The sequence below is a fragment of the Salvelinus sp. IW2-2015 genome, linkage group LG20 (genome assembly GCF_002910315.2).
Source record: "Salvelinus sp. IW2-2015 linkage group LG20, ASM291031v2, whole genome shotgun sequence".
Lineage (NCBI taxonomy): Eukaryota > Metazoa > Chordata > Actinopteri > Salmoniformes > Salmonidae > Salvelinus > Salvelinus sp. IW2-2015.
In genome coordinates, this window is record NC_036860.1 from 7,482,773 (window position 1) to 7,505,902 (window position 23,130).

General features: G+C 42.2%; 2 protein-coding genes across 2 annotated transcripts in view; one reads left to right on the forward strand and one right to left on the reverse strand.

Moving 5' to 3' along the window:
• Nucleotides 1-1,914: 1,914 nt before the first annotated feature.
• Nucleotides 1,915-4,087, reverse strand: LOC111981060 (protein HEXIM1). Its single transcript, XM_024012189.2, has one exon. It carries the CDS (start codon nt 3,600-3,602, stop codon nt 2,475-2,477), a length of 1,128 nt encoding a protein of 375 aa, XP_023867957.1. The 5' UTR covers nt 3,603-4,087; the 3' UTR covers nt 1,915-2,474.
• Nucleotides 4,088-7,571: 3,484 nt separating this feature from the next.
• Nucleotides 7,572-23,130, forward strand: part of LOC111981409 (1-phosphatidylinositol 4,5-bisphosphate phosphodiesterase delta-3-A) — a 39,796-nt gene continuing 24,237 nt past the window's right edge. Inside the window, exon 1 of the mRNA XM_024012655.2 lies at nt 7,572-8,316. Coding sequence (XP_023868423.1) covers nt 8,226-8,316 — 91 coding nt within the window. The 5' untranslated portion in view covers nt 7,572-8,225. The remainder of the gene's footprint in view (nt 8,317-23,130) is intronic.

Genomic DNA, 23,130 nt, shown 5'->3' on the forward strand with positions numbered 1-23,130 from the left:
TGGGGGRATTTAAGGGTGTAAATCTGCGTAAACCTAGCTAACAAGTTAGCAAAGTCCTGCTAAAAACAAGGAAGTCGTTAGCTTGCTAGCTGGCCTAGCATGGTAAATATATGGCTGGTCAAAATATGCATATATCTAGTTACCAAACCTGCGTTTTAAACAGAGGTATGTTAACAATTAGCTAGCAATCTAAGCACAAACAGCTCTAGCTGGTAAGCGATTTAATTTGCTTTGGCCACAGCCCACGTTGAACCACGGCTATATTTGTCAAATACATACGGTCGCAAACTAAGCATGAAAATGAAATACACGTCCTACTCATCTTGTAGCCATCACTGAAATCAAAATTCTTAGCAGSAGTCAAATGGCTGCCAGTATAAGCTCTAGACATTAGGATCAATACAACGTCGAAAGAGCTCAGGAAAATTCGTGGATTCCAAGTAGGCCACGAGAAACGCTGGAGTTAWTAATTTATCACTGCAATCTTGGTATTTAATCATAGTTTAAACATACATAAAATGTACCATTTTGGAATATATTGACACAGATGTGTATTTCCAACTTTGTGTAAATGTTCTTGACAACATTTTATCTCTGAGTCTGAAACCAGACTAAATWGTTCAGCGTTACTTATCTATTTTTCATTATTAGCTTTCCTCTCTTTAAAGGGATAGTTCACCCAAATTACATATTGGTTTCCTTACCCTGTAAGTCTATGGACAAGGTATGACAGCAATCCATGCATTGGTTTGTTTTACCTGGCCACTGTTTCATACATAAATAACTTAATTGAGCAACACTCAAATGTTGGATACTTTAGAATGATTTGGACCTGAAGAACAAAAAATACTAATTTCATTGACCTGCATTGGATTTGTTTATGAATGTTAGGCTTAACATTCACATTGAATTCAATCTCATTTTATGAGTAATAGCAAAATGTAATGAAAAAGTGACAAAGTTCTTCCCTGACATTTGTTGATCATCCTTGGCTCAATAAGTTCCATATCCCAAATTATACCATGGAAGTAGGGCAATGCAACTCCAATAGGACCCTTGCCTTGTTTAGAAATACTATTTTAGCAAGTCGGAGTCATCTGCTCGTTGAGCTTTAGCCTGCAACATTAGGTCCATTTCACATACCACTGAGACAGGTCAAGAGGTGACCTATTGAGCTTTGGAGTACAAAATAGCTTTTGTAAGGATATCATGTCGTGAGACCTCAAAACCATCAGCTACAGACATATCCAGGGTTGGGTACAGACCCTGGTTCGATTCCAGGCTGTATCACAACCAGCTGTGATTGGGAGTCCCTTAGGYACACAATTGGCCCAGCATTGTCAGGGTTTGGCCAGGGTAGGCGGTCATTGTAAATAAGAATTTGTTCTTAACTGACTTGCCTAGTTAAAATAAAAAATAATTTCTAAAATGTAATCCTTTACTAGTTACCTGTCGTAACTTTTGGATTACCCAAACTCTAACTTAATCTGATTACTTCCCCTCAATTAGAATAWGTCTAAAAGGAGCTATCGAATGCATTTGGTGTGATCATCATAGTGGTCAGACTCTTTCAGGTGAAACAAACTTTAACTTGCACCTTTTTTCAATGCTGAATTGAATGTCATTGAGCAAAAATGTGTTTTTTCACAAAAAAATGTTTTATTTAAAAGTAAATCAAGAAGTTGTCTTTTTCAAAAGTATTTCTAATCAGTTACTCCCAACCCTGCATATCTAAATATATGGATGTGTTCTTGGCAGTTTTTGTTTACCATGGGTTGCATTATGCAACCTGCATATCATTTCTATAGTGGTCATGAGTGAAGCAGTCACAACTTACCTGATTTGGTAGTGGCTAATCTAATAGTATAGTAGGATAGTAAGGGCACATCTGAAAGAATCTGAAAAACTAGGCTATTGAGCTTATTCCATCACTTTACTTCTGCCTAAATAGTGAAAAGAAATTGATGTAAGTCGATAGCTGTAAAATGGCCTGCAGATAATAGCCAAATACTTTGTTGGTATCAGGCAAAATCTTTATTTACCCCCTACGAAAAAAAACAATTGTGTACATGTTAATTTGCACATTTAATTTTGGGAAAGTTATTTGAAATTCTCGAAAGAAGCATTTTTTAACAAATGTTACATTTGGACAAACAGTCCTGCTGATTTAATAAATTGTGGGATAGAGTATATTAATGCATGCATACCAGGGAAACAAAAACAACGTATTTCCAAATACATTCTCTTTATAAAAAAGAAAATAATTTAAAATATATACATTACTTCTTGAAAAAGTTTAAACAGGCGCCTTTACAGTCCAAATAGAAAAGAAAGCTCAAATATTGCAACGCAATTTACGGACTGTCACTGAACCTTCCAGAGTTAACAAACCGATTTCATAAAACTGGTGACAATTTTTTTTAAAGTCCTGTTTAGTCCCCTCATTTCCATATTTTACCTGGTTCTATCCATTTCTAGTCACCTAATGTGACAATCTGCTCCCGCTCCTTGSTCTGCTGGTTATGCGGACGTTGCTCACTGTTCTGCGCCCTCAGTCTCTCCAATTCACCCTCCAATTCTCTGATCCGCGCCGAATCCGACTGGGGCACCTGGCTATCTGTGATGTCCGGATTGGTTACGCGCCGCAACCGGGTGTTCTCTTCCTCCAGACGGGACATGCACTTCTCCARCTCCAGGTATTCTTGAACCAGCTCTTGCTTGGACATGTTTTGAAGACTCTCGATRTGGTATTTCTCGTAGGTCTCGGAAAAGTCTCTCTGAAGAAACTCCCCACCTGCGTTTCCAGGCCTCCCGATGCCATCGCTGCCACCACCGCTGCCATAGTCCTCCTCCTCCTCCATATCGAAAAGCTCGTCCTCACTTGCGGTGTCCTCTGGGCGAGCACCAGTCCCCAACAGACGTCGGGGACCACTTTCGGTATTCAGATCCGGTTCCTCTCGGTCGTGTTCATCCATAAGGAACTGCGTTGTATTGTAGGGGGCAACGGGCAACCCCTTCGCGAACATCTCTGCTCTCACTCGGGACGCTCGTTCTGTCTCTCGCTCGTCAAGCTTTTTCTTTTCTTCCCAAGACAGTTTAAAATAGGGCTTCCATTGACGCTTCTTTTTGGATGGTCGGCGCCTGTGTTTCTTCTTGCCCTGGCGCGCATCTACAGCTGCCCCGRCGCCYGGAGAGCCAGAGTCKSTTCTYTTCCCACACTCGCCTTGCACTTGACTCAGGGTCTCCTCGTGCGGTCCATCTCCACTATTTCCGTGGGCTACGAGGCCACCCTCTCCGGCTGCATCTGCTCCGGGTTCCTGGCAAGGCTGTGTTGCTGCTGGGCACTTAGGAAGTGCATTTCCGGCAACGAATCTTGGACACACCTCCCTCTGCCCGCCTTGCATTTGCCACAACTTGTCTGCAGGGATAACCCCGCCGTCACTCTCTGCTTGCTGCTGTTTATCTCCATATCGCCCCCTACCGCCAGTCTCGAGTCCCCGGCTCTCATTGGTTTGGGGATGCTCCACAACTCTTCCTCTCCCACTTGATGGGGTATCTGAAGTTTTCAGGTGATGKGTCTTCTCAATGCTCGGTTCTGTCATCCTGATGTATGCCGTTGGGCTGTTCGCCTTACCACATGTCAACCGTTGACTCTGTGCGAATTAAACTAAATGTTAATTAAAATATATTTTGCAAACTTTTGCTAAGTATACCGTTTCTGTGTCTTAATTATGAGCAACATTTACTTGACAAGAAATGTTTAGCTAACTTTCGAAACGTTCACTATCGCTACTCTTAAAAACAAAGTTATGAATGGTAACACTTGTTACTTCTCGAATGATTCGTCAGAGCTACTGTAGCTAGCTAGCGAACTAACGTTAACTATTTCGGTGCCGCTAGCAATCCTTCTCAAGTTCGTATTTCATCTCCACAACAGTGACTGTCCAGTATGCTACCACAGAAGGAGTTCGCGGTTTTATATAAACTCTACCACCGCCAGTGCGCATGCTGCTTTTCTTGACTCTACTTGTTTTGTGGTATCTGTAGTTCCAATGTAGGTAAATTACTAGCGAGACCGCCCATGACCAACTACCTAACCCACAATTCTAGGGCATTTATCGAAAGTTTAAGCCAATCACGTTTTAGGATATAGGACCACCCTCTCATTGCTGCTATTGGACAAAATTGCATATTCACTGTTGCTAAGCTTTAACCATATTATTATTGGTTATCCCGAGAGTCAATCAARTGCACATTGGGTCCAAGAGGAAAGCAGTCCGGGGCATTCTTTCAGACGCTACCATGTATAAATGGAGGGGGGAATTARTTAACGTTTTGAAGAGTCTGTGAATTCATCTTCATTAATCGATATCCCACTYATACTGTATACTACTAGTAAATTATGACATATGAGTATGTCGTGGCTTTTATCTATCAATGATTTTTTTGCTTAGTATCACTACCACAATCATTGAGACAWTCCTTTCTTTCTAAAGGTAATGAACCCGTCATCCTGAACAAACTAGTCCTTTTTTACAGACCGTGTAGAAAAACGATTAACTAACGGCTATGCACTATGTTCATTTTGTTAATACTTAAACAATTACACTATTATTTTATGTGGTTTTAAATAGTGTAAGGTTTTTCTTTATTTGTTTTTTTTATTATTCTYTCTGGTGCGGAGCGATATTTCCCTCGCCTCCCACTAATGCGCAAGGATAAGAGTTTRGAACGACGCGTAAAGAAGCGACATTTTATTTATCGAGAGCTAGCTAGCCAGTAGCAAGTCCCACTCAATTGAACGGAACMACAAACAATGGTGAAATGTTAAAATAACACAATTGCCCACTTTTTAGAGTTACGTTTAAGCTTATTGTCGACGGTTAGTTATCAGTTGATTAAACGTGCCTCTGACCCAGTTTCTATATCTATTTCTATAAAGKTTTGCCGACTGAGGTTAGCTGGCTAGCTAATGTGCTAACTAGCGTCACACATCATGCATGTGCAGTGAAATATACAACCTTAGATCCAAATATTGTATGGTCTTGGCAAACGCTTTCATACTCGTACACATTAGCATATTGTAAAATATAAGCTTCTCATTGCAAGCTGGTTGAAATCATTAATTAGCATGTGAGCTTGCTCGACCAGTAGCTAGGTACCAGGACCAATAATAACTAGTTAGCTAGCCAATTCCTTATTTTCATGGATGTTACCATAACCAGGTTCTAACTAAGCAAACACCAGGCACTAAAGTGGGAGTATCGGTGGACACAGTATTGTAATATAGCTAGCTGGCTAACAACRTTCAAAACATGCAATAAAACTAAATGTTGAGCTAGCACTGATTTGCTAGCTAGTTAGTAGCATGCAGCTACTAGCTAGGATAGCTGGTAGTTAGGTCTCTTTACTGTGGTTGAAATAGTTAGTCTGTTAAATTACCTAATTATGTCTCTGCATTAATGTAAGCAGCATAGATCACTTCAAACTGTCATAATTTAGTAATTACCTCTTCAAACACAGCATATGTTTGCATAACAAATACACAGTTGAATGCATTATTTGCAAATCTCACTAAAAGTATGCACACAAGACAGAAATGACAGCGTCTGTATATTTTGACTGATATGCAATGTCCTTATTCTYTGCAGGCTAAAGATTCCTCCCACATGGAGAGGGCACATCTCAGTGGCATTTTACATGGTTCCTACTTTGTGTGTGATGGCTGCTGTAGGCTATATGCATGTAGGTCTACTTTTCGGTGGGTAGGCATCCCCTCCCCCTCATACCATAGACCTTTCTCTCAATCACATTCACTCTTATCCTGATTTTCTCCTAAATTGTCATCTTCAATCATTCCCCCACTCACAACCCCTTGCTCTCTCTTACAGTCTTTTGTCCTCTCTTTCATCTATTATTTTTGCTCCATTGCTTTCTCTTATTGAGCATCTCTCCCTTCTGTCCTCCTTTTTTTCTTGGTCCTTTCATCATAATTTTTCTTGGAGCATTTGACGCAAGAGTAGGCTATCCCCGAATGTATAGGCCCAAACTAGGAGGAACTTTCGCTATGAGGCGCTATTCCTGTAATGTGTTCTCTCAGYCAACCTGGTTAAATAAGGGTTAACTAGTTTGGTGTGAGGTGCTTGCTAGCTATAACTCTCAGAATTAAAGAGATTAATATATAGTAAATATCCCCTTGTAAATTGTGCTAAATCCATTTCTACATATGTAGCAAGCTCACAAATACAAAAATGTACCACACACACTCAAAGTAGGCTGACCAGATGTTATTCAGTCCAAGGCAAACTTTTGGCAATTGACAGATACCAGCCAAACTTGTGTATCTATCAGCTGTCATATTACCCATTGTTTACTGAAAAGGGAGTGATTGCTGGGGGGACCAGGAGGGAGGGTAGGGTTTGTCAACTGGGGTAGTGGGTGTTTACAGAGGCAGTGGCGTTCGGTGGAAGCTCTAGATGCCTGGGCAAGAGCACAACAACTCCTGGATCAGGGCCTCTGAGAGGATTATTGGACATGAGTTAATCTCTTACCCTATATATACTGCAACACGGCTGGGTACAATTGAGAATGGGTCAAAATATCTATTCTATAGCCATTTGGGATTTTCCCATAACACATCAGAGCCATATACTGTATTTAGATAAATATATGGATATGCATTATATTGTTCTATCCTTTGTCTCTGTTTTGATATTACACATCAAAGCTTACAGAGCCTGAATGGTTGTTCTAAAATGGATGCCTTTAGATCAGGTGTCATTAGTTATTAGGGGACCCAGTGCCGTTCTGTAAGCGAGAGAGAGAGAGAGTGAAGAAGCTTGCATCTATGCTGTAGGGATAGGTCTGTAGATGGCCTGTGAAACATGCCTCTCTCCCCTAGGCCTGGAACCTACAGCTGAGCTCGCTCCYTCTCCTAATTATCCTCTTTATACCCTTATCGAAACCTAATTAAGTCCCGACCCCATGGGTTTGTCACTGCATTATCGCAGACCAAGACTTGTTCATCTAATCCACAGTTAGTGTTTCCACCCCGGCTTACTTACAATGACATATAGCACATATTAACCCAAGTGCCCTTCAAAAGCATTTCTCTTTGCACAAATTGACTTTGTATGTTAATAATATATGGATGTAGAAGAAGTAATAAGTCATAACTTGGGCTCAAAGCTATTTGATCATGTTCATCACCACTGCAGCCTGGCTTTGAACAGAACAGCAGGATAGGCTATAGAAATAGCTTTATCTTCAGAATTAGGCCAGGCTACTTGCAGCCTCTGCGATATTATGAAACCGTTTAATCAATGTTTTAGAGGCATATTCAAAGTATACGGTTTATGCGTTTTGGCACTTTACTTGAATGATTTAACTGAATTCGGTTGTAATAAAGCGATAGCCAGATGATCCATTATTCTCATGACAGCGGCTTTCTTACTTTAGTAATTCCTGCCTACACCCCACCCACCCATAATGGAGTTGAGATGACAGATTTGTACAACCATATATAACCGCTAGGTGGCGCCCAATGATAAGACTTTGAACGTGGGTTGCAGGTGGGGGGCGCTGTGTGTATCAGTGGACGTAGTAATTCAAAACAATGCAGTGTGAATGTAGCCTGTGTTTGGAGTGCGAAACACTGCTTTATGCCACCCGTCATTTTGGACGGAGGAACTGCGCTAAAGAACACTAAATAAATGCAGATTGTAGGCTATATAGGATTAATTGCAACTCTTCATGAACCATGAAGTGTAGGCTAGGCTATTAGATCAATTCAAATACCATAATAATAGACCCTACCTATGAAATAGGTCAGTGAGATTGCGAAACKTTCTTTTGGCCATGACCACGATGCCCCTGATAGGCTGCTATGTTAAAAGAAACTAGGCTATATGAACGTGTGGCTGTGGGTACAAATGATTTGATTTCCGTCTGTGGGTATAGTTTTCAAGAGTTTCTGCGCCCCTGGCTGGACTCAGATTACGCACTGCTATGGGAGGGACTTCACATGGAAAGGSAATGAATTACTGTAKTGCGCTATCCTGGTGACGCAACGGAGAAACRCACAACTCAAGACTTGCTGAAGAGTTCAAAAACGGCACCTGCACTAGGAATTTGCGCTCCCCCAATACATACACCTGACTTTTCCATATCAGTCAAGAGAACCACAGACAGAAAACTACAACGAGGACGGCATTGGAACTTGCATCATGTTGGGCAGGAAACCTCCTACCGCCGTGCATCATGAACCCAAGGCAGTGGRATCCCAACCCAAGACGCAGGACCCACTTAGGAAACTGGGTAAGAGAATTGTGACTCTCATTGGTTTAAAAACGCTTCTTCTTCTGTCAATATTACTCTAATTTGTTTCCTTGAATCTTGTTTAACCTGTCTTCTGTCAGTATTACTCTCTTTTGTTTCCTTGAATCATGTTTAATTTTGCTACAACAGATATCAGAGCACATAGTTCAGTTTTGCCTGTTGATTGTTTGACAAGTTATTACTATTATTGTCCGGTGTATATGTGTGTTGCTCTGGTCCACAAGGGGAAAGAAATCAGTGCAGGGTAAGGTTAATGACAGTTAGGCTATTGCATTCCACATCCATTGGCATTGGTTTTTATTTTTCCAAGTATTTTTCCAATCAGGAGGCATTGAATGTTTACATATGGACATTACGACTTCTTCTCATTGACAACTTATAATGCAAGGAAGATAAATGGAGAACAATATGCCTTGGCGGTAATCARTTTTGCTAAACGAAATAAACTATTGCTTGAAATCCACTTATGCAATGGTCTTTGTAAACACACACACAGAGAGTGTGCGTGGGAGCTGACAAGTGGTCATGTGTTTGTGCAGTGTCCAACAKCTCACTGACCCCCAGGCTCTCCACCCCACTCATACAGATCCCCACTCACCAACGAACAACTCTGACCCAGTGCCTAGCTCTCCCACCACCCTCTCACCATGGCCACCACACCCCCCTTCTTCATCCAACCCCCCCAGCTCACGGTCACACCTCAACTAAAATAGAGAACTGCTGAGGATGGACAGAGCACCTGTCAAAGCCTCTGGATATCTGTCAATCTAGACGACAGAMCCATGTCATACTATGTGAGTGTGTGTGTATTTACATGTCACACACAATCTCCCTCTTCTTGTTTTGTGTATATACTCTATATATTTATTAGCATGTGTAAGCACAATTTCACCACAATGCATGATAGTTAATTAAATAATACATGTTTTTCACCCCCCCCCCCATGTGTTACATACACACAGATACTCRCATGTACAGTACCTATTAAGGTACAGCAATGCATACAATCAGACAAACAAAAAACAAACCACCAACACAATAAAAAATAAAAAAATGAATAAACATGTCACTCATTATTTATTCGCTCTTATTGCCATGAATGGGATGTGGGAAGGTTATAAAAAATCTTGTCCAAAGGGATGTAGCGAGATATAAAATGTAGCCAGTGTGTTAAAGTAGGAGGAATATCTGATTTAAGAATAATGTTATGGATTTCTTTGCCGCGAGCACAGACAGATCAATATATTTTTTGATTGTTCCGTGGATCTAGTTCATTAGTCCCAAACAGACAAGCTAGGCACGAGGGATAGAAATCTGTAAACCTTGTGAAATTGTGTTGATTACTGATTCCCAAAACATTGAAATAACATTGCATGTGCTTGCTAAACAAAACATGTGATAAAAAGTACTCTTTTGCCTCTCCTTGCACCAACAAGGGAAAGACATTTCAGCGTTCATTTTGTGAAGTTGGTCTGGTACAGTAAACACTGAATGGTTGTAGGAACATTTGTGTGCTTTCAAACAGATGAACACCATTCTCTGCTTATTTCACCCTGTGAATCTAGTTCCCATTTCAATCTAGTAACATCTGTGTCTACTAGCATATGATCTAACAACTTGTGAACTTTGGAAAAATACTTGAGTTATCACGATCATTCAGTAAGATATCAAGTTGAGACATCAAGTTGATACCCTTGTTCCAATTTAAACACGTCAGACTTGGTTCTATGACCAAGGGTTTCTATGACCTCTTGTTTTGAARGCCTCTGAGATTAGCACACTGACCTGTGCAATCACAGAATGTGACTACACTAAACTTAGAATGATTTTAATTTGCATCCTGATGGGCATATACCTTTGCCATTGAATGATTTGTGGGGTGCCTAACCCCATGTATGCATTACTGTACCCTKTTTCAGGTACTGTACATGTGAGTATTTGTGTATGCAACACATGGGTGGGTGAAAAACGTATTATTTAATTAACTGTGTCATGCCCCATAAACTCCCCAGGCATGAGGTCCTGTTAGTCATGACAGACCAAACTAACAGTATCAGATGGGTGTGTCTAACTGGCTGGAATGCAGGAGGTCAGAAGTTCTGCTGCCTTGCAGTTCTGACCTATCACAAGCTGTTTTGGCACATCAAATAGGAGAACCTAAGTCACGCCAAAGGAGAACCTGCATTTAAAAACAATTTGCTTTTGTATTACAATGTCTCTTAACTTCTACCTCTTTTGCCAGCATGTGAAATGGCATTCAGTAGTAGTATGGAATCTTTAGGGGAGGGTGATTTGTTTGGTGTATGTATGAAGACACATTTCCAAAGTAATGTCTCCATAGACCTAGTTCCCAGTGGCCCTGTGTTTATCAAATGTTAAGGGTCAAAGGTTGTCTACAAATGTCATTAACCCAGCAGATGCATACCGTCTRACTGCAGAGAGACTGCAATATCWGTGTCACGAACCGGCTCGTAACCCGTAACAAATAAGGGCGACAACGTGGAGATCAAGAAATAACAAATATATGTATTAACGACAGTAAACTATAAACAAGTAACAATGGTGTGTGTGTAGTCAGTAGTGTAAGTGAGTGGTTGTGTGCATAGATGTGATAATGAGGGGTGTTGAAATGTACCAGAGCAAACAAAAAGCCACAAAAATGCCACAATCAAAAATAACTGTCAGCGTTGAGAGAGTCTGCTCAATGAATGGGGGGGGACACCCGAGCCCAGGTGTGTCCCATTTCGCTGACGACCCTCCCGGCTCCGCCCACAGACATCCTATTAAGGAAAACAAGAGCAAAGAGAGAGAATTCGGCAGACGGAGTGGGAGGGTCCACACACAGAGTGGGAGGGTCCCCCCACACACAGAGTGGGAGGGTCCCCCCCATAAAACCAGGGACCCGGAACACCACACCAACACAAAATATTGCAGACAGAGTGGGAGGGTCATCACATTTTTTTATTTGTTTTTATTTAACCTTTATTTAACCAGGTAGGCTAGTTGAGAACAAGTTCTCATTTACAACTGCAACCTGGCCAAGATAAAGCAAAGCAGTGTGACACAAACAACAATACAGAGTTACACATGGAATAAACATATATACAGTCAAATACACAATAGAAAAAGTCTATATACAATGTGCAAATGAGGTGAGATAAGGGAGGTAAGGCAATAAATAGGCCATAGTGGCGAAATAATTACAATATAGCAATTAAACACTGGAGTGATAGATGTGCAGAAGATGAATGTGCAAGTAGAGATTCTGGGGTGCAAAGGAGCCAAATAAAGAAATAACAGTATGGGGATGAGGTAGTTGGATGGGCTATTTACAAATGGGCTATGTACAGGTGCAGTGATCTGACAGCTGGTGCTTAAAGCTAGTGAGGGAGATATGAGTCTCAAGCTTCAGTGATTTTTGGCAGTTGTTCAGTCATTGGCAGCAGAGAACTGGAAGGAAAGGCAGCCAAAGTAGGAATTGGTTTTGGGGATGACAGTGAAATATACCTGCTGGAGCGCGTGCTACGGGTGGGTGCTGCTATGGTGACCAGTGAGCTGAGATAAGGCGGGGCTTTACCTAGCAAAGATTATAGATGACCTGGAGCCAGTGTGTTTGGCGACGAATATGAAGCGAGGGCCAGCCAAGGAGAGCATACAGATCGCAGTGGTGGGTAGTAATATGGGCACTTTGGTGAAACAAACGGATGGCACTGTGATAGACTGCATCTAATTTGCTGAGTACAGTGTTGGAAGCTATTTTGTAAATTACATTCCAAAGTCAAGGATGGTAGGATAGTCAGTTTTACGAGGGTATGCTTGGCAGCCATGAGTGAAGGAGGCTTTGTTGTGAATAAGAAGCCGATTTCTAGATTCAATTTTGGATTGGAGATGCTTAATGTGGGTCTGGAAGGAGAGTTTACAGTCAGACCAGACACCTAGGTATTTGTAAGTGCACATATTCTAAGTCAGAACCGTCCAGAGTAATGATGCTGGACGGGCAGGTGCGGGCAACGATCGGTTGAAGAGCATGCATTTAGTTTTACTTGCATTTAAGAGCAGTTGGAGTCCACGGAACGAGAGTTGTATGGCATTGAAGCTCGTCTGGAGGTTAGTTAACAGTGCAGTGTAGAAGGGCCAGAGAGTATACGCATGGTGTCGTCTGCGTAGAGGTGGATCAGAGAATCCCCAGCAGCAAGAGCGACATCATTGATGTATACAGAGAAAGAGTCGGCCGAGAATTGAACCCTGTGGCACCCCATAGAGACTGCCAGAGGTCCGGACAACAGGCCCTCCGATTTGACACACTGATCTGTCTGAGAAGTAGTTGGTGAACCAGGCGAGGCAGTCATTTGAGAAACCAAGGCTGTTGAGTCTGCGATGAAGAATGTGTGATTGACAGTTGAAAAATCGTCTCGCAGCTGAATTTAGTTGATGATCTCTAGCCTATATGATCATATGAGAATTTAATGATCTGTTTTGGTTTGGGTGACATCATATGGCATGAACTGCTTTTTGACAAGCAATTTGCTACACCCACAATAACACCTAACAATATGTGTATGCGACCAATAAAATGTGATTTGATAGGATCAATGTTGTCTTGCGTGGTCTGTGGCATTTTTCCTTAGCTCAAAGWTAAACAGCACTCACTTTATGCGGTATAACTATGAGGTAAAATGTCAATGTCAATTAAAGTTGTGATCATTTTACAGTGGGAAAGTTACAATTTATAGTTGTGTATTGGGGATTTRATTTGCTGTGGTAGATATGAAAAGTTTATTTCCATAACGCTATACCTACCAATTTTTCACATTTGTGTTTTTTCATCAGAAATTATTGCTTATAGGTATCTTCATATGTGTGTAAAATAAATCTTAGATATTTTATTCAAAATTTTAGATGTGTATGAAATTTTGGGGGGGGCCAATCACTATATCTGTTGTTTAGCTAGAATGGAATGCTCGTATGTGATATATAGACACTGGCAAGAAAAAGTGTGTGAACCCTTTGGAATTACCTGGATTTCTGCATAAATTTGACATAACATTTTATCTGATCTTCATCTAAGTCACAACAATAGACAAACACAGTGTGCTTAAACTAATAACACACAAATTATTGTATTTTTCTGGTCTATATTGAATACATCATATAAACATTCACAGTGTAGGTTGGAAAAAGTATGTGAACCCCGAGGCTAATGACTTCTCCAAAAGCTAATTGGAGTCAGGAGTCACCTAACCTGGAGTCCAATCAATGAGACGAAATTGGAGATGTTGGTTAGAACTGCCCTGACCCATTAAAAAAAAACTCACAAAATGTGAGTTTGCTATTCACAAGAAGCATTGCCTGATGTGAACCATGCCTGAACAAAAGAGATGTCAGAAGATCTAAGATTAAGAATTGTTGCCTTGCATAAAGCTGGAAAGGGTTACAAAAGTATCTCTAAAAGTCAGTCCACGGTAAGACAAATGGTCTATAAATGGAGAAAGTTCAGCACTGTTGCTACTCCCTAGGAGTGGCCGTCCTTCAAAGTTGACTGCAGAAGCACAGGGCAGAATGCTCAATGAGGTTAAGAAGAATCCAGAGTGTCAGCTAAAGACTAACAGAAATCTCTGAAAGATGCTAACATCTCTGTTGACGAGTCTACAATACATAAAACTAAACAATAATGGTGTTCATGGGAGGACACCATGGAAGAAGCCACTGCTGTTAAAAAATAAACATTGCTGCACGTCTGAATTTCGAAAAGAGCACCTGGATGTTCCACAGCGCTACTGGCAAAATATTCTGTGGACAGATGAAACAAAAGTTGTTGTTTGGAAGGAACACACAACACTATGTGTGGAGGAAAAAAGGCACAGCACACAAACATCAAAACCTCATCCCAACTGTAAAGTATGGTGGAGGGAGCATCATGGTTTGGGGCTGCTTGGCTGCTCAGGGCTTAGACAGTTTGCTATATCGACTGGAAAATGTATTCCCTAGTTTATCAAAAATTTTGCAGGAGAATGTAAGCTATCTGTCTGCCAACGGAAGCTCAACAGAAGTTAGGTGATGCAACAGGACACAACCCAAAAGACAGAAGTAAATCAACAACAGAATGGCTTGAACAGAAGAAAATGCATCTTCTGGAGTGGCCCAGTCAGTCCTGACTTCCACCCATTGAGATGCTGTGGCATGACCTCGAGAGCGTTTCACACCATATTCCAAGAATATTGTGGAACTGAAACAGTTTTGTAAAGAGGAATGGTCCAAAATTCTTCTGACCGTTGTGCAGGTCTGATCCGCAACTATAGAAAACGTTTGGTTGAGGTTATTGCTACGAAAGGAGGGTCAACCTGTTATTAATCCAAGGGTTCACATACTTTCCCAACCTGCACTGTGAATGTTTACACGGTGTGTTCAGTATAGACAAGAAAAAGTATAATTGCTTGTGTGTTATTAGTTTAAGCAGACTGTGTTTGTCTATTGTTGTGACTTAGATGAAGATCAGATACAATTTTATGACCAATTTTTGCAGAATCCAGGTAATTCTAAAGGGTTCATACCTTTTTCTTCCACTGTACACAGTGCATTCTGAAAGTATTCAGACTTTCTTTCTTTTTCTACATTTTGTTACGTTACTGCCTTATTCTAAAATGGATTAATTTAAAAAATCATCAATCTACACACAATACCCATAATGACAAAGCGAAAGCAGGTTTTTAGACATTTTTGCAAATAAATTAAAAACAAAATACCTTTACATAAGTATTCAGACTTTTTGCTATGAGACTCGAAATTTAGCTCGGTGCATCCTGTTTCCATTGATCGTCCTTGAGATGTTTCACACTTGATTGGAGTCCACATGTGGTAAATTCAATTGATTGGACATGATTGGAAGGCACACGCCTGTCTATATAAGGTCCACAGTTGACAGTGCATGTCAGAGCAAAAACCAAGCCATGAGGTCGAAGATATTGACCGTAGAGCTCCAAGACAGGATTGTGTCGAGGACAGCTCTGGGAGGGTACCAAACATTCTGCAGCATGAAGGACTTCAAGAACACAGTGGCCTCCATCATTCTTAAATGGAATAATTTGGAACCACCAAGACGCCCGTCCAACTGAGCAATCGGGGGAGAAGGGCTTGGTCAGAGAGGTGACAAAGACACGATGGTCACTCTGACAGAGCTCTAGAGTTCCTCTGTGGAGATGGGAGAACTATCCAGAAGGACAACCAGCACTGCAGAACTCCACCAATCAGGCTTTTATGGTGGAGTGGCAGACGGAAGCCACTCTCAGTAAAGGCACATGACAGCTGCTTGGAGTTTGCCAAAAGGCACCTAAAGACTCTCAGACCATGAAACAAGGTTTCTGGTCTGATGAAACCAAGATTGAACTCTTTGGCCTGAATGCCAAGCGCCACGTCTGGAGGAACTGGCACCATCCCTATGGTGAGCAAGGTGGTGGCATTATGATGTTTGGGATGTTTTTCAGCGGCAGGGACTGGGAGACTAGTCAGGGTCAAGGCAAAGATGAACGGAGCAAAGTACAGAGAGATTCTTGATGAAATCCTGCTCCAGAGCGCTCAGGATCTCAGACTGGGCTGACGGTTCACCTTCCAACAGGACAACGACCCTAAGCACACAGCCAAGACAACGCAGGAGTGGCTTAGGGACAAGTCTCTGAATGTCCTTGAGTGGCCCAGCCAGAGCCCGGAATTGAACCCAATCGAACATCTCTGGAGAGACCCGAAAATAGCTGTGCAGGAACGCTCCCATCCAACCTGACAGCGCTTGAGAGGATCTGCAGAATAGAATGGGAGAAACTCCCCAAATACAGGTGTGCCAAGCTTGTAGCGTCATACCCAAGCATACTTGATGCTGTAATCACTGCCAAAGGTGCTTCAACAGAGTACTGAGTAAAGGGTCTGAATAGTTATGTAAATGTAACATTTCAGTTTTAGATTTTGAATACATTTGCAAAATTTCGAAAACAGTTTTGCTTTATTTATACATTGTTACATTACAGCCTTATTCTAAATAATGTGTAAAAAGTCAAAGGGTCTGAATACTTTCCGAATGCACTATATTTTAAACAAATACATGTCCGTCATTGAACAATCCCATGCCATGATTAGATAGCAAAAAAAAACACACCAATTTCTTTAAACATCAAAGCTAATTTACCAACATTTCTGAAAATGGATATATGGGGGTTTGGAATAAAACTCTTCATATCTTTATAGGTGTGATCTCAGAAAATCAGTGCCTTAATGTCAACCCTCTCAGCCTAGTTGTCCCGTTCTTTGATGTGCTCTCCTCTCCTTATCASGGTTCAATGTTTTCCTTGGCGTCTGTCCCAGTCTGTGTCTGAGAGCATTGTTTTGATTGAGTTCTATACTGCTGTTTCGACCTCAATTGGCTCATTTTTTACTTAGTATCAATACAACACCTATGTTTACAGCAGGTCCCATGGGACCAGTACTTAGTTCCACAGACAGACATGGAGAAAGATGAAGTCTCCTACATCAAATATACTACATGTTGACTGATACATCCGACCATAATTCTATCCTCCTGATTCCTGCTTACAAGCAAAAAYTAAACAGGAAGTACCAGTGACTCTCTCAGTACGGAAGKGGTCAGATTGCGCGGATGCTACGCTACAGGACTSTTTTGCTAGCACAGACTGGAATATGTTCCGGGATTCATCCAATGGCATTGAGAAGTATACCACCTCAGTCATCGGCTTCATCAATAAGTGCATCGACGACGTCGTCCCCACAGTGAACGTACGCACATATCCCAACCAGAAGCMWTGGATTASAGGYAACATCCGCATTGAGCTAAAGGCTAGAGCTGCCGCTTCCAAGGTGAGCAACACTAATCCGGACGCCTGTAAGAAATCCTGCTGTGCCCTCTGACTAACCATCAAACAAGCAAAGTGTCAATACAGGATTAAGATTGAATCCTACTACACCGGCTCTGACGCTCGTCGGTTGTGGCAAGGCTTGAAAACTATTATGGACTACAAAGGGAAACGCAGACACGAGCTGCCCAGTGACGCGAGCCTATCAGACGAGCTAAATGCCTTTTATGCTCGCTTTAGGAAGCAACACTGAAGTATGCACGAGAGCACCAGCTGTTTCTGGATGACTGTGTGATAAGCCTCTCAGTAGCAAATGTGAGCAAACCTTGTAACAGGTCAACATTTACAAAGCCGCAGGGCCAGATGGATTACCAGGATGTGTAATCAAAGCATGCGCGGACCAACTGTCAAGTGTCTTCACTGACACTTTCAACCTCTCCCTGACTGAGTCTCGTAATACCTACATATTTCAAGCAGACCACCATAGTCCCTGTGCCCAAGGAAGCGAGGTACCTGCCTAAATTATTACCGCCCCGTAACACTCACGTCGGTAGCCATGAAGTGCTTTGAAAGGCTGGTCATGCTCACATCAACAGCATCCTCCCGGATACCTAGACCAGGGGTGTCAAAGTCAAATGGACGGGAGGCAAATAAAAAATTTAGCTACAAGCCGAGGGCCGACTGTTCGAATGTTCATTGAAAAATTTTTAAATGACGCATATAGTCTAGTGAACCTAATTGAACCTACTGAAAACCTAACAAATATATATCCAATATGATCAGATAAATAAAGCAATATTTTCTTATGGCTCTGTCAGTAATCTTTAATTTTCAACAGACACCAAAAGACAAATTTCCTTTATATAAAAATCCCCATAACATGAACATTAAATGAAAGAAACCGGTATTCAAGGCACCATCAGTAGCCTATATTTTCTATTTTAGCAAAAGTGGGCTAAAATTACTTCAAAGAAAAAACAATAATAGCAATTTTCTATCATCCACTCAACTGAAATATTTTAAAATATAATTGGATTGAAATACAATAAATAAAGTGCAAAAATCTATTAATCAAAAACAACACTTTGTTTAAGGAGAAGTAACATGCAGTGAAAACAAATATTAAAATTTAACTTTTAAACTTGAACTGAGTAAAAACTCTAAATATGTGATTGCACAGTAATGTTCACTTGTTTGAGTTGAGGGTGATACTTGGTGTGTCCCATCTTTCCACAAGTTCATCAATGTTCGGGGTAAGGCTCTGAGCTGAGGAAATCCTCAGAATGAGTGGAGGTGTTCAGCAGTAAGTCGACTTCTGTGTGATGTTTTGTTTTCAGGTTCATCAAAAGAAACAGTTGTTCAACAGGTATGTGCTGCCAAACATAGACAACGTTTGAGCAGCCTGGATGCGCAGCTGGGGCATTGTGTCGGGGAGGAAACGGGCGAACTCCGCAGCACCCACTGCCGCATATTTTGCCTCAGTGCATCATTGCATTGGAGGTCAATCAACTCCATTTGGAGGGTTTGGTGTGAGCTTTCCACCGTCAACAGCAAATGGGTTACCGAGCAGTTCCAACCTGCTTTTTTGTGCTTCAAAGTCAGCAAATCGGCGTCGAAAGTCAGCGGCAAGCATACCTATTTTATCAGCCAACTGTGCGCTCGGGAACGCACTGGTAGAGGCTTCTCTTTCATGTCTGGCAGCTGGGAAAGTGGCTCAAATTTTCTTTCCGCATCTGCGTCTCCCACAGAGTCAGTTGGTTTTTAAATCCTTCACTGTACTGTACATATCAGAGATGACATGATCCGACCCTGCAGCTGCAAGTCATTGCATTCAGATGACTCGTAATGTCACACAGAAAAGCCATTTCACACAGAAACATTTCGTCTCGAGTTGTGTTGTGTCTTCCCTTTCTGTCCTGCTGTCCAGAACAGACAAATCTCCTCCGAAGCTCGAAACATCTTTGAAGCACCTTTCCCTGGCTTAGCCATCGCACCTCTGTTGATAAGGCAAATCACCATGCTCCGTTTCTAAACTCCGTCAAAATGCTTGAACTGGCGGTGATTCAAACCTTTGCTCTGATAAAGTTAACTGTGCGCGTGATGATGCTCATTACATGCTCCATTTTCAAGCAGCTTTACCGGCACAACGCTCCTGTGTATGATACAATGATAAGCTGTCAGCTCAAACTGGTCGGTTTTCCTCTGGCAATCTTTTCCCGGGTATCCTTCCCACACAGTCCGCTCCTGTGCTCCACACATCGCAGGTGCTCCGATCGGTTGTCAAACCCACGAGTTTTTCCAGGCACTCATTCTTCATTTACACATCTTGACACCTCTTCATACAAATCATGACCCCGTATGTCTGTGCCATTGCATAGGCACGTAAAAAGCCAAAATCCTCTGTCACGCTTAGGTGGAGTCCACTCCGCGGTATGAAAAATTGACAACTGGGCAATTGCAGAATGTCGCGTGCTTCATCCACAGCCAGGATATGCAATGAAATCTTTTCCCTTTTTCACAAGCTGCTCTTTTTAGATGATGGAAACGCTGGTAACTACTCTCTCGGCATGTTGTTACTGCTCAAGATCACATTGAAAGAGTTGCCTTTTTTCTGGGCACAACTGCGTCACAAACTTTAATCATGCAGTTATTTGATGAAATCCCCCTCTGTAAATTGGCCGGGCTGATTTAGCGATCTCTTGTACTGCCAAAATAAACTGCCTTTGACGAGCACCTGGCCCCTTTATTTGGCTTTTTTGACAGATCCTGCGATATTTGAGGCTCTGTTTAATTCCTCTGCCTTTTGTAGCCTCTTGTTCCATGTCCATATCTTGTTTTTGTCCGCGTTTCGTTTCAAATGTCGGTCTCAGTTATCTCTTTCTAGTACCGCCACACTTTCTCCACACAGAAGACACACACAGGTTTTCCAGCTACTCCGTGAACATAATACTTCCGATCCAACCTGTTTGAAACCCCCGTTCTCAGTGTCCACTCTTCCGTTTTGCCATTTTTTGATGGGTATCTAAGTCATTTTACTGCTGATGCTGACGACATGCTTTGCCCAATAAATATTGAATGATAGCAGCCTCACTGCTCGGTGCGTCACCGTTTGCTATTGTGGGAAATGTAGTATTTGGTGCGTGTAAAAGATCTTGCGGGCTGCCGGCCTTGCTGCGGTCTGCCGGGCCGGTTCTAATTAAATCCAAGATTCATCCCAGGGGCGTAAAAAACCTTCTCGCGTTGGCGGTAATGTGGCCCGCGGGTCTTGACTCTGACATTGTGCCCTTAGACCCACTCCATTCGCTACCGCCCCTAATTCGCAACGCCCTAACATGCAATCTCCAATTGCACTCCACACTTGCCCCTTTCCCCACCTGGACAGAAGGAACACCTATGTGAGAATGCTGTTCATGACTACAGCTCAGTGTTCAACACCATATGGCCCACGAAGTCATCATAAGCTCAAAGACCCTGGGACGAAACACCTTCCTCTGCAGCTGGATCATGGACATCTGACGGGCTGCCCCTAGATTGTAAGGTATAGGCAACAACACGTCTGCCACGCTCTCTCAACACTTGGGCCCTAAGGGATGTGTACTTAGTTCCCTCCTGTACTCCTTGTTCACCTACGACTGCGTGGCCAAACACAACTCCAACACCATCATTAAGTTTGCTGACGACACACAGTGGTAAGGCCTGATCACTGACACGATGAGACGCCTATAGGGAGGAGGTCAGAGATCTGCAGTGTGGTGCCAGGACAACAACCTTTCCTCAATGTGAGCAAGACAAAGGAGTTGATCATGGACTACAGGAAAAGGCAGGCCGAACAGGCCCCCATTAAAATCGACGGGGCTGTAGTGGAGCGGGTCGAGAATTTCAAGTTCCTTGGTGTCCACATCACCAACGATCTATTATGGTCTAAACACACCAAGACAGTCGTGAAGAGGGCACGACAAAACCTTTTCCCCCTCAGGAGACTGAATAGAATTGGCATGGGTCTCCAGATCCTCAAAAGGTTCGACAGCTGCACAATCGAGAGCATCCTGACCGGTTSCATCACCGCCTGGTATGGCAACTGCTCGGCATCTGACCGCAGGGCACTACAGAGGGTAATGCGTACGGCCCAGTACATCACTGGGGCCAAGCTTCCTGCAATCCAGGACCTATATAATAGGCSGTGTCGGAGGAAAGCCCATAAAATTGTCAGAGACTCCAGTCACCCAAGTCATAGACAGTTTTCTCTGCTACCGCACGGCAAGTGGTACCAGGGCCCCAAGTCTAGGACCAAAAGGCTCCTTAACAGCTTCTAACCCCAAGCCATAAGACTGCTGAACAATTAATCAAATGGCCACCAGACTATTACATTGACCCCCCCCCCATTTGTTTTGTACGCTGCTGCTACTCGCTGTTTATTATCTATGCATAGTGACTTCACCCTTACCTACAAATAACCCTTATGTACAAATAACTCTAACCTGTACCCCCGCAWACTGTCTCGGTAYCGGTACCCCCCCGTATATAGCCTCGTTATTGTTATGTTATTGTGTTACTTTTTATAATTTTTTACTTTAGTTTATTTGGTAAATATTTTTCTTAACTCTTCTTGAACTTCACTGTTGGTTAAGGACTTGCGAGTAAGCATTTCACGGTAAGGTCTATACTTGTAATCGGCGCATGTGACAAATTTAAGTTTGATTTGATTTTGATGTAAATTACAAATGAATGAGCCCATGTTATAATTGGTTYTCTGTTTTACCCTGAGACACCTGGCTGTGTCTCAGGGTATTAGGTCTAACAATGCCCAGAAATCTCCCTATCTATTCTGTATCTTCACTTACTTTTTTCCTGTCTTGTTCCTCTCTCCAAGTCTCACTCCTCCATTTACCAACCTTTTTATTTTGTCATTCACTTCTTCTGCTGTAGTAATTATCTCTTCTCTTCTCCTTCCTTCGCTCTCTCTCTGTTCAGAACCCCCATCTTGTTGTGTGAATGGTTTCACATACCTTTTTTAGCGTTGCTAGCCAGCCAGGTTGTTATGCTGGCCCAAATGACAAAGTGTGTGTCAACAAAATTCTCCTTGGCTTGCTGTAGGAGCTGTGATGAACAGGGTACCCAGCTCATGGGCCTCAAACCTTCTTTCATCCCTCACCACCCCACATGTGTTTCATACAGTTCTGTACTGTAGAGTTGTTACTGTTATGGAGTTGTTACTGTATAATTGTTAGCGATGAGTTGTTACTGTATGGCAAAGTTGTTACCTCGTAATGGAGTTGTTAACGGATATGGACGTTGATTAAGCCTTGCTATGGAGTTGTTACGGTAAGGAGTTGTTACTGCTAATGGAGTTTGTTAACTGGTAGGAGTTATTACTGTATGCAATTGTTACTTCGGAGAGTGTTACTGATATTCGGAGTTGTTCATGTATGGAGTTGTTACTGTTGGAGTTGTTACTGGATGGAGTTGTTACGGTATGGAGATGTTACTGTATGGGTTGTTACGGTATGGAGTTGTTACGGTATGGGTGTTACGGTATGGAGTTGTTACATGTATGGAGTGTTACTGTATGGAGTTGTTACTGTATGGAGTTGTTACTGTATGGAGTTGTTACTGTATGGAGTTTGTATACGTTACGGTATGGAGTTGTTATCTATGGATTGTTACGTATGGAGTATTTACTATGGATGTCTTTACTGTATTGGAGTTGTTACGGTATGGAGTTGTTACTGTATGGGAGTTGTTACTGTATGGAGTTGTTACTGTATGGATGCTTGATTACTAAAACTCTTCTTGCTTCTGGCTCGGTTGGCAGCTGGGGGTATCCTGCATCCCTGAAATTATCGATATAGACCATGTCTGCACAGATCTTTGTTTCAATTGTATTCATGAGTTGCGGGAGGTTATGGGGGGGATAACTCCTCCGGTGGCATGGGTTCCT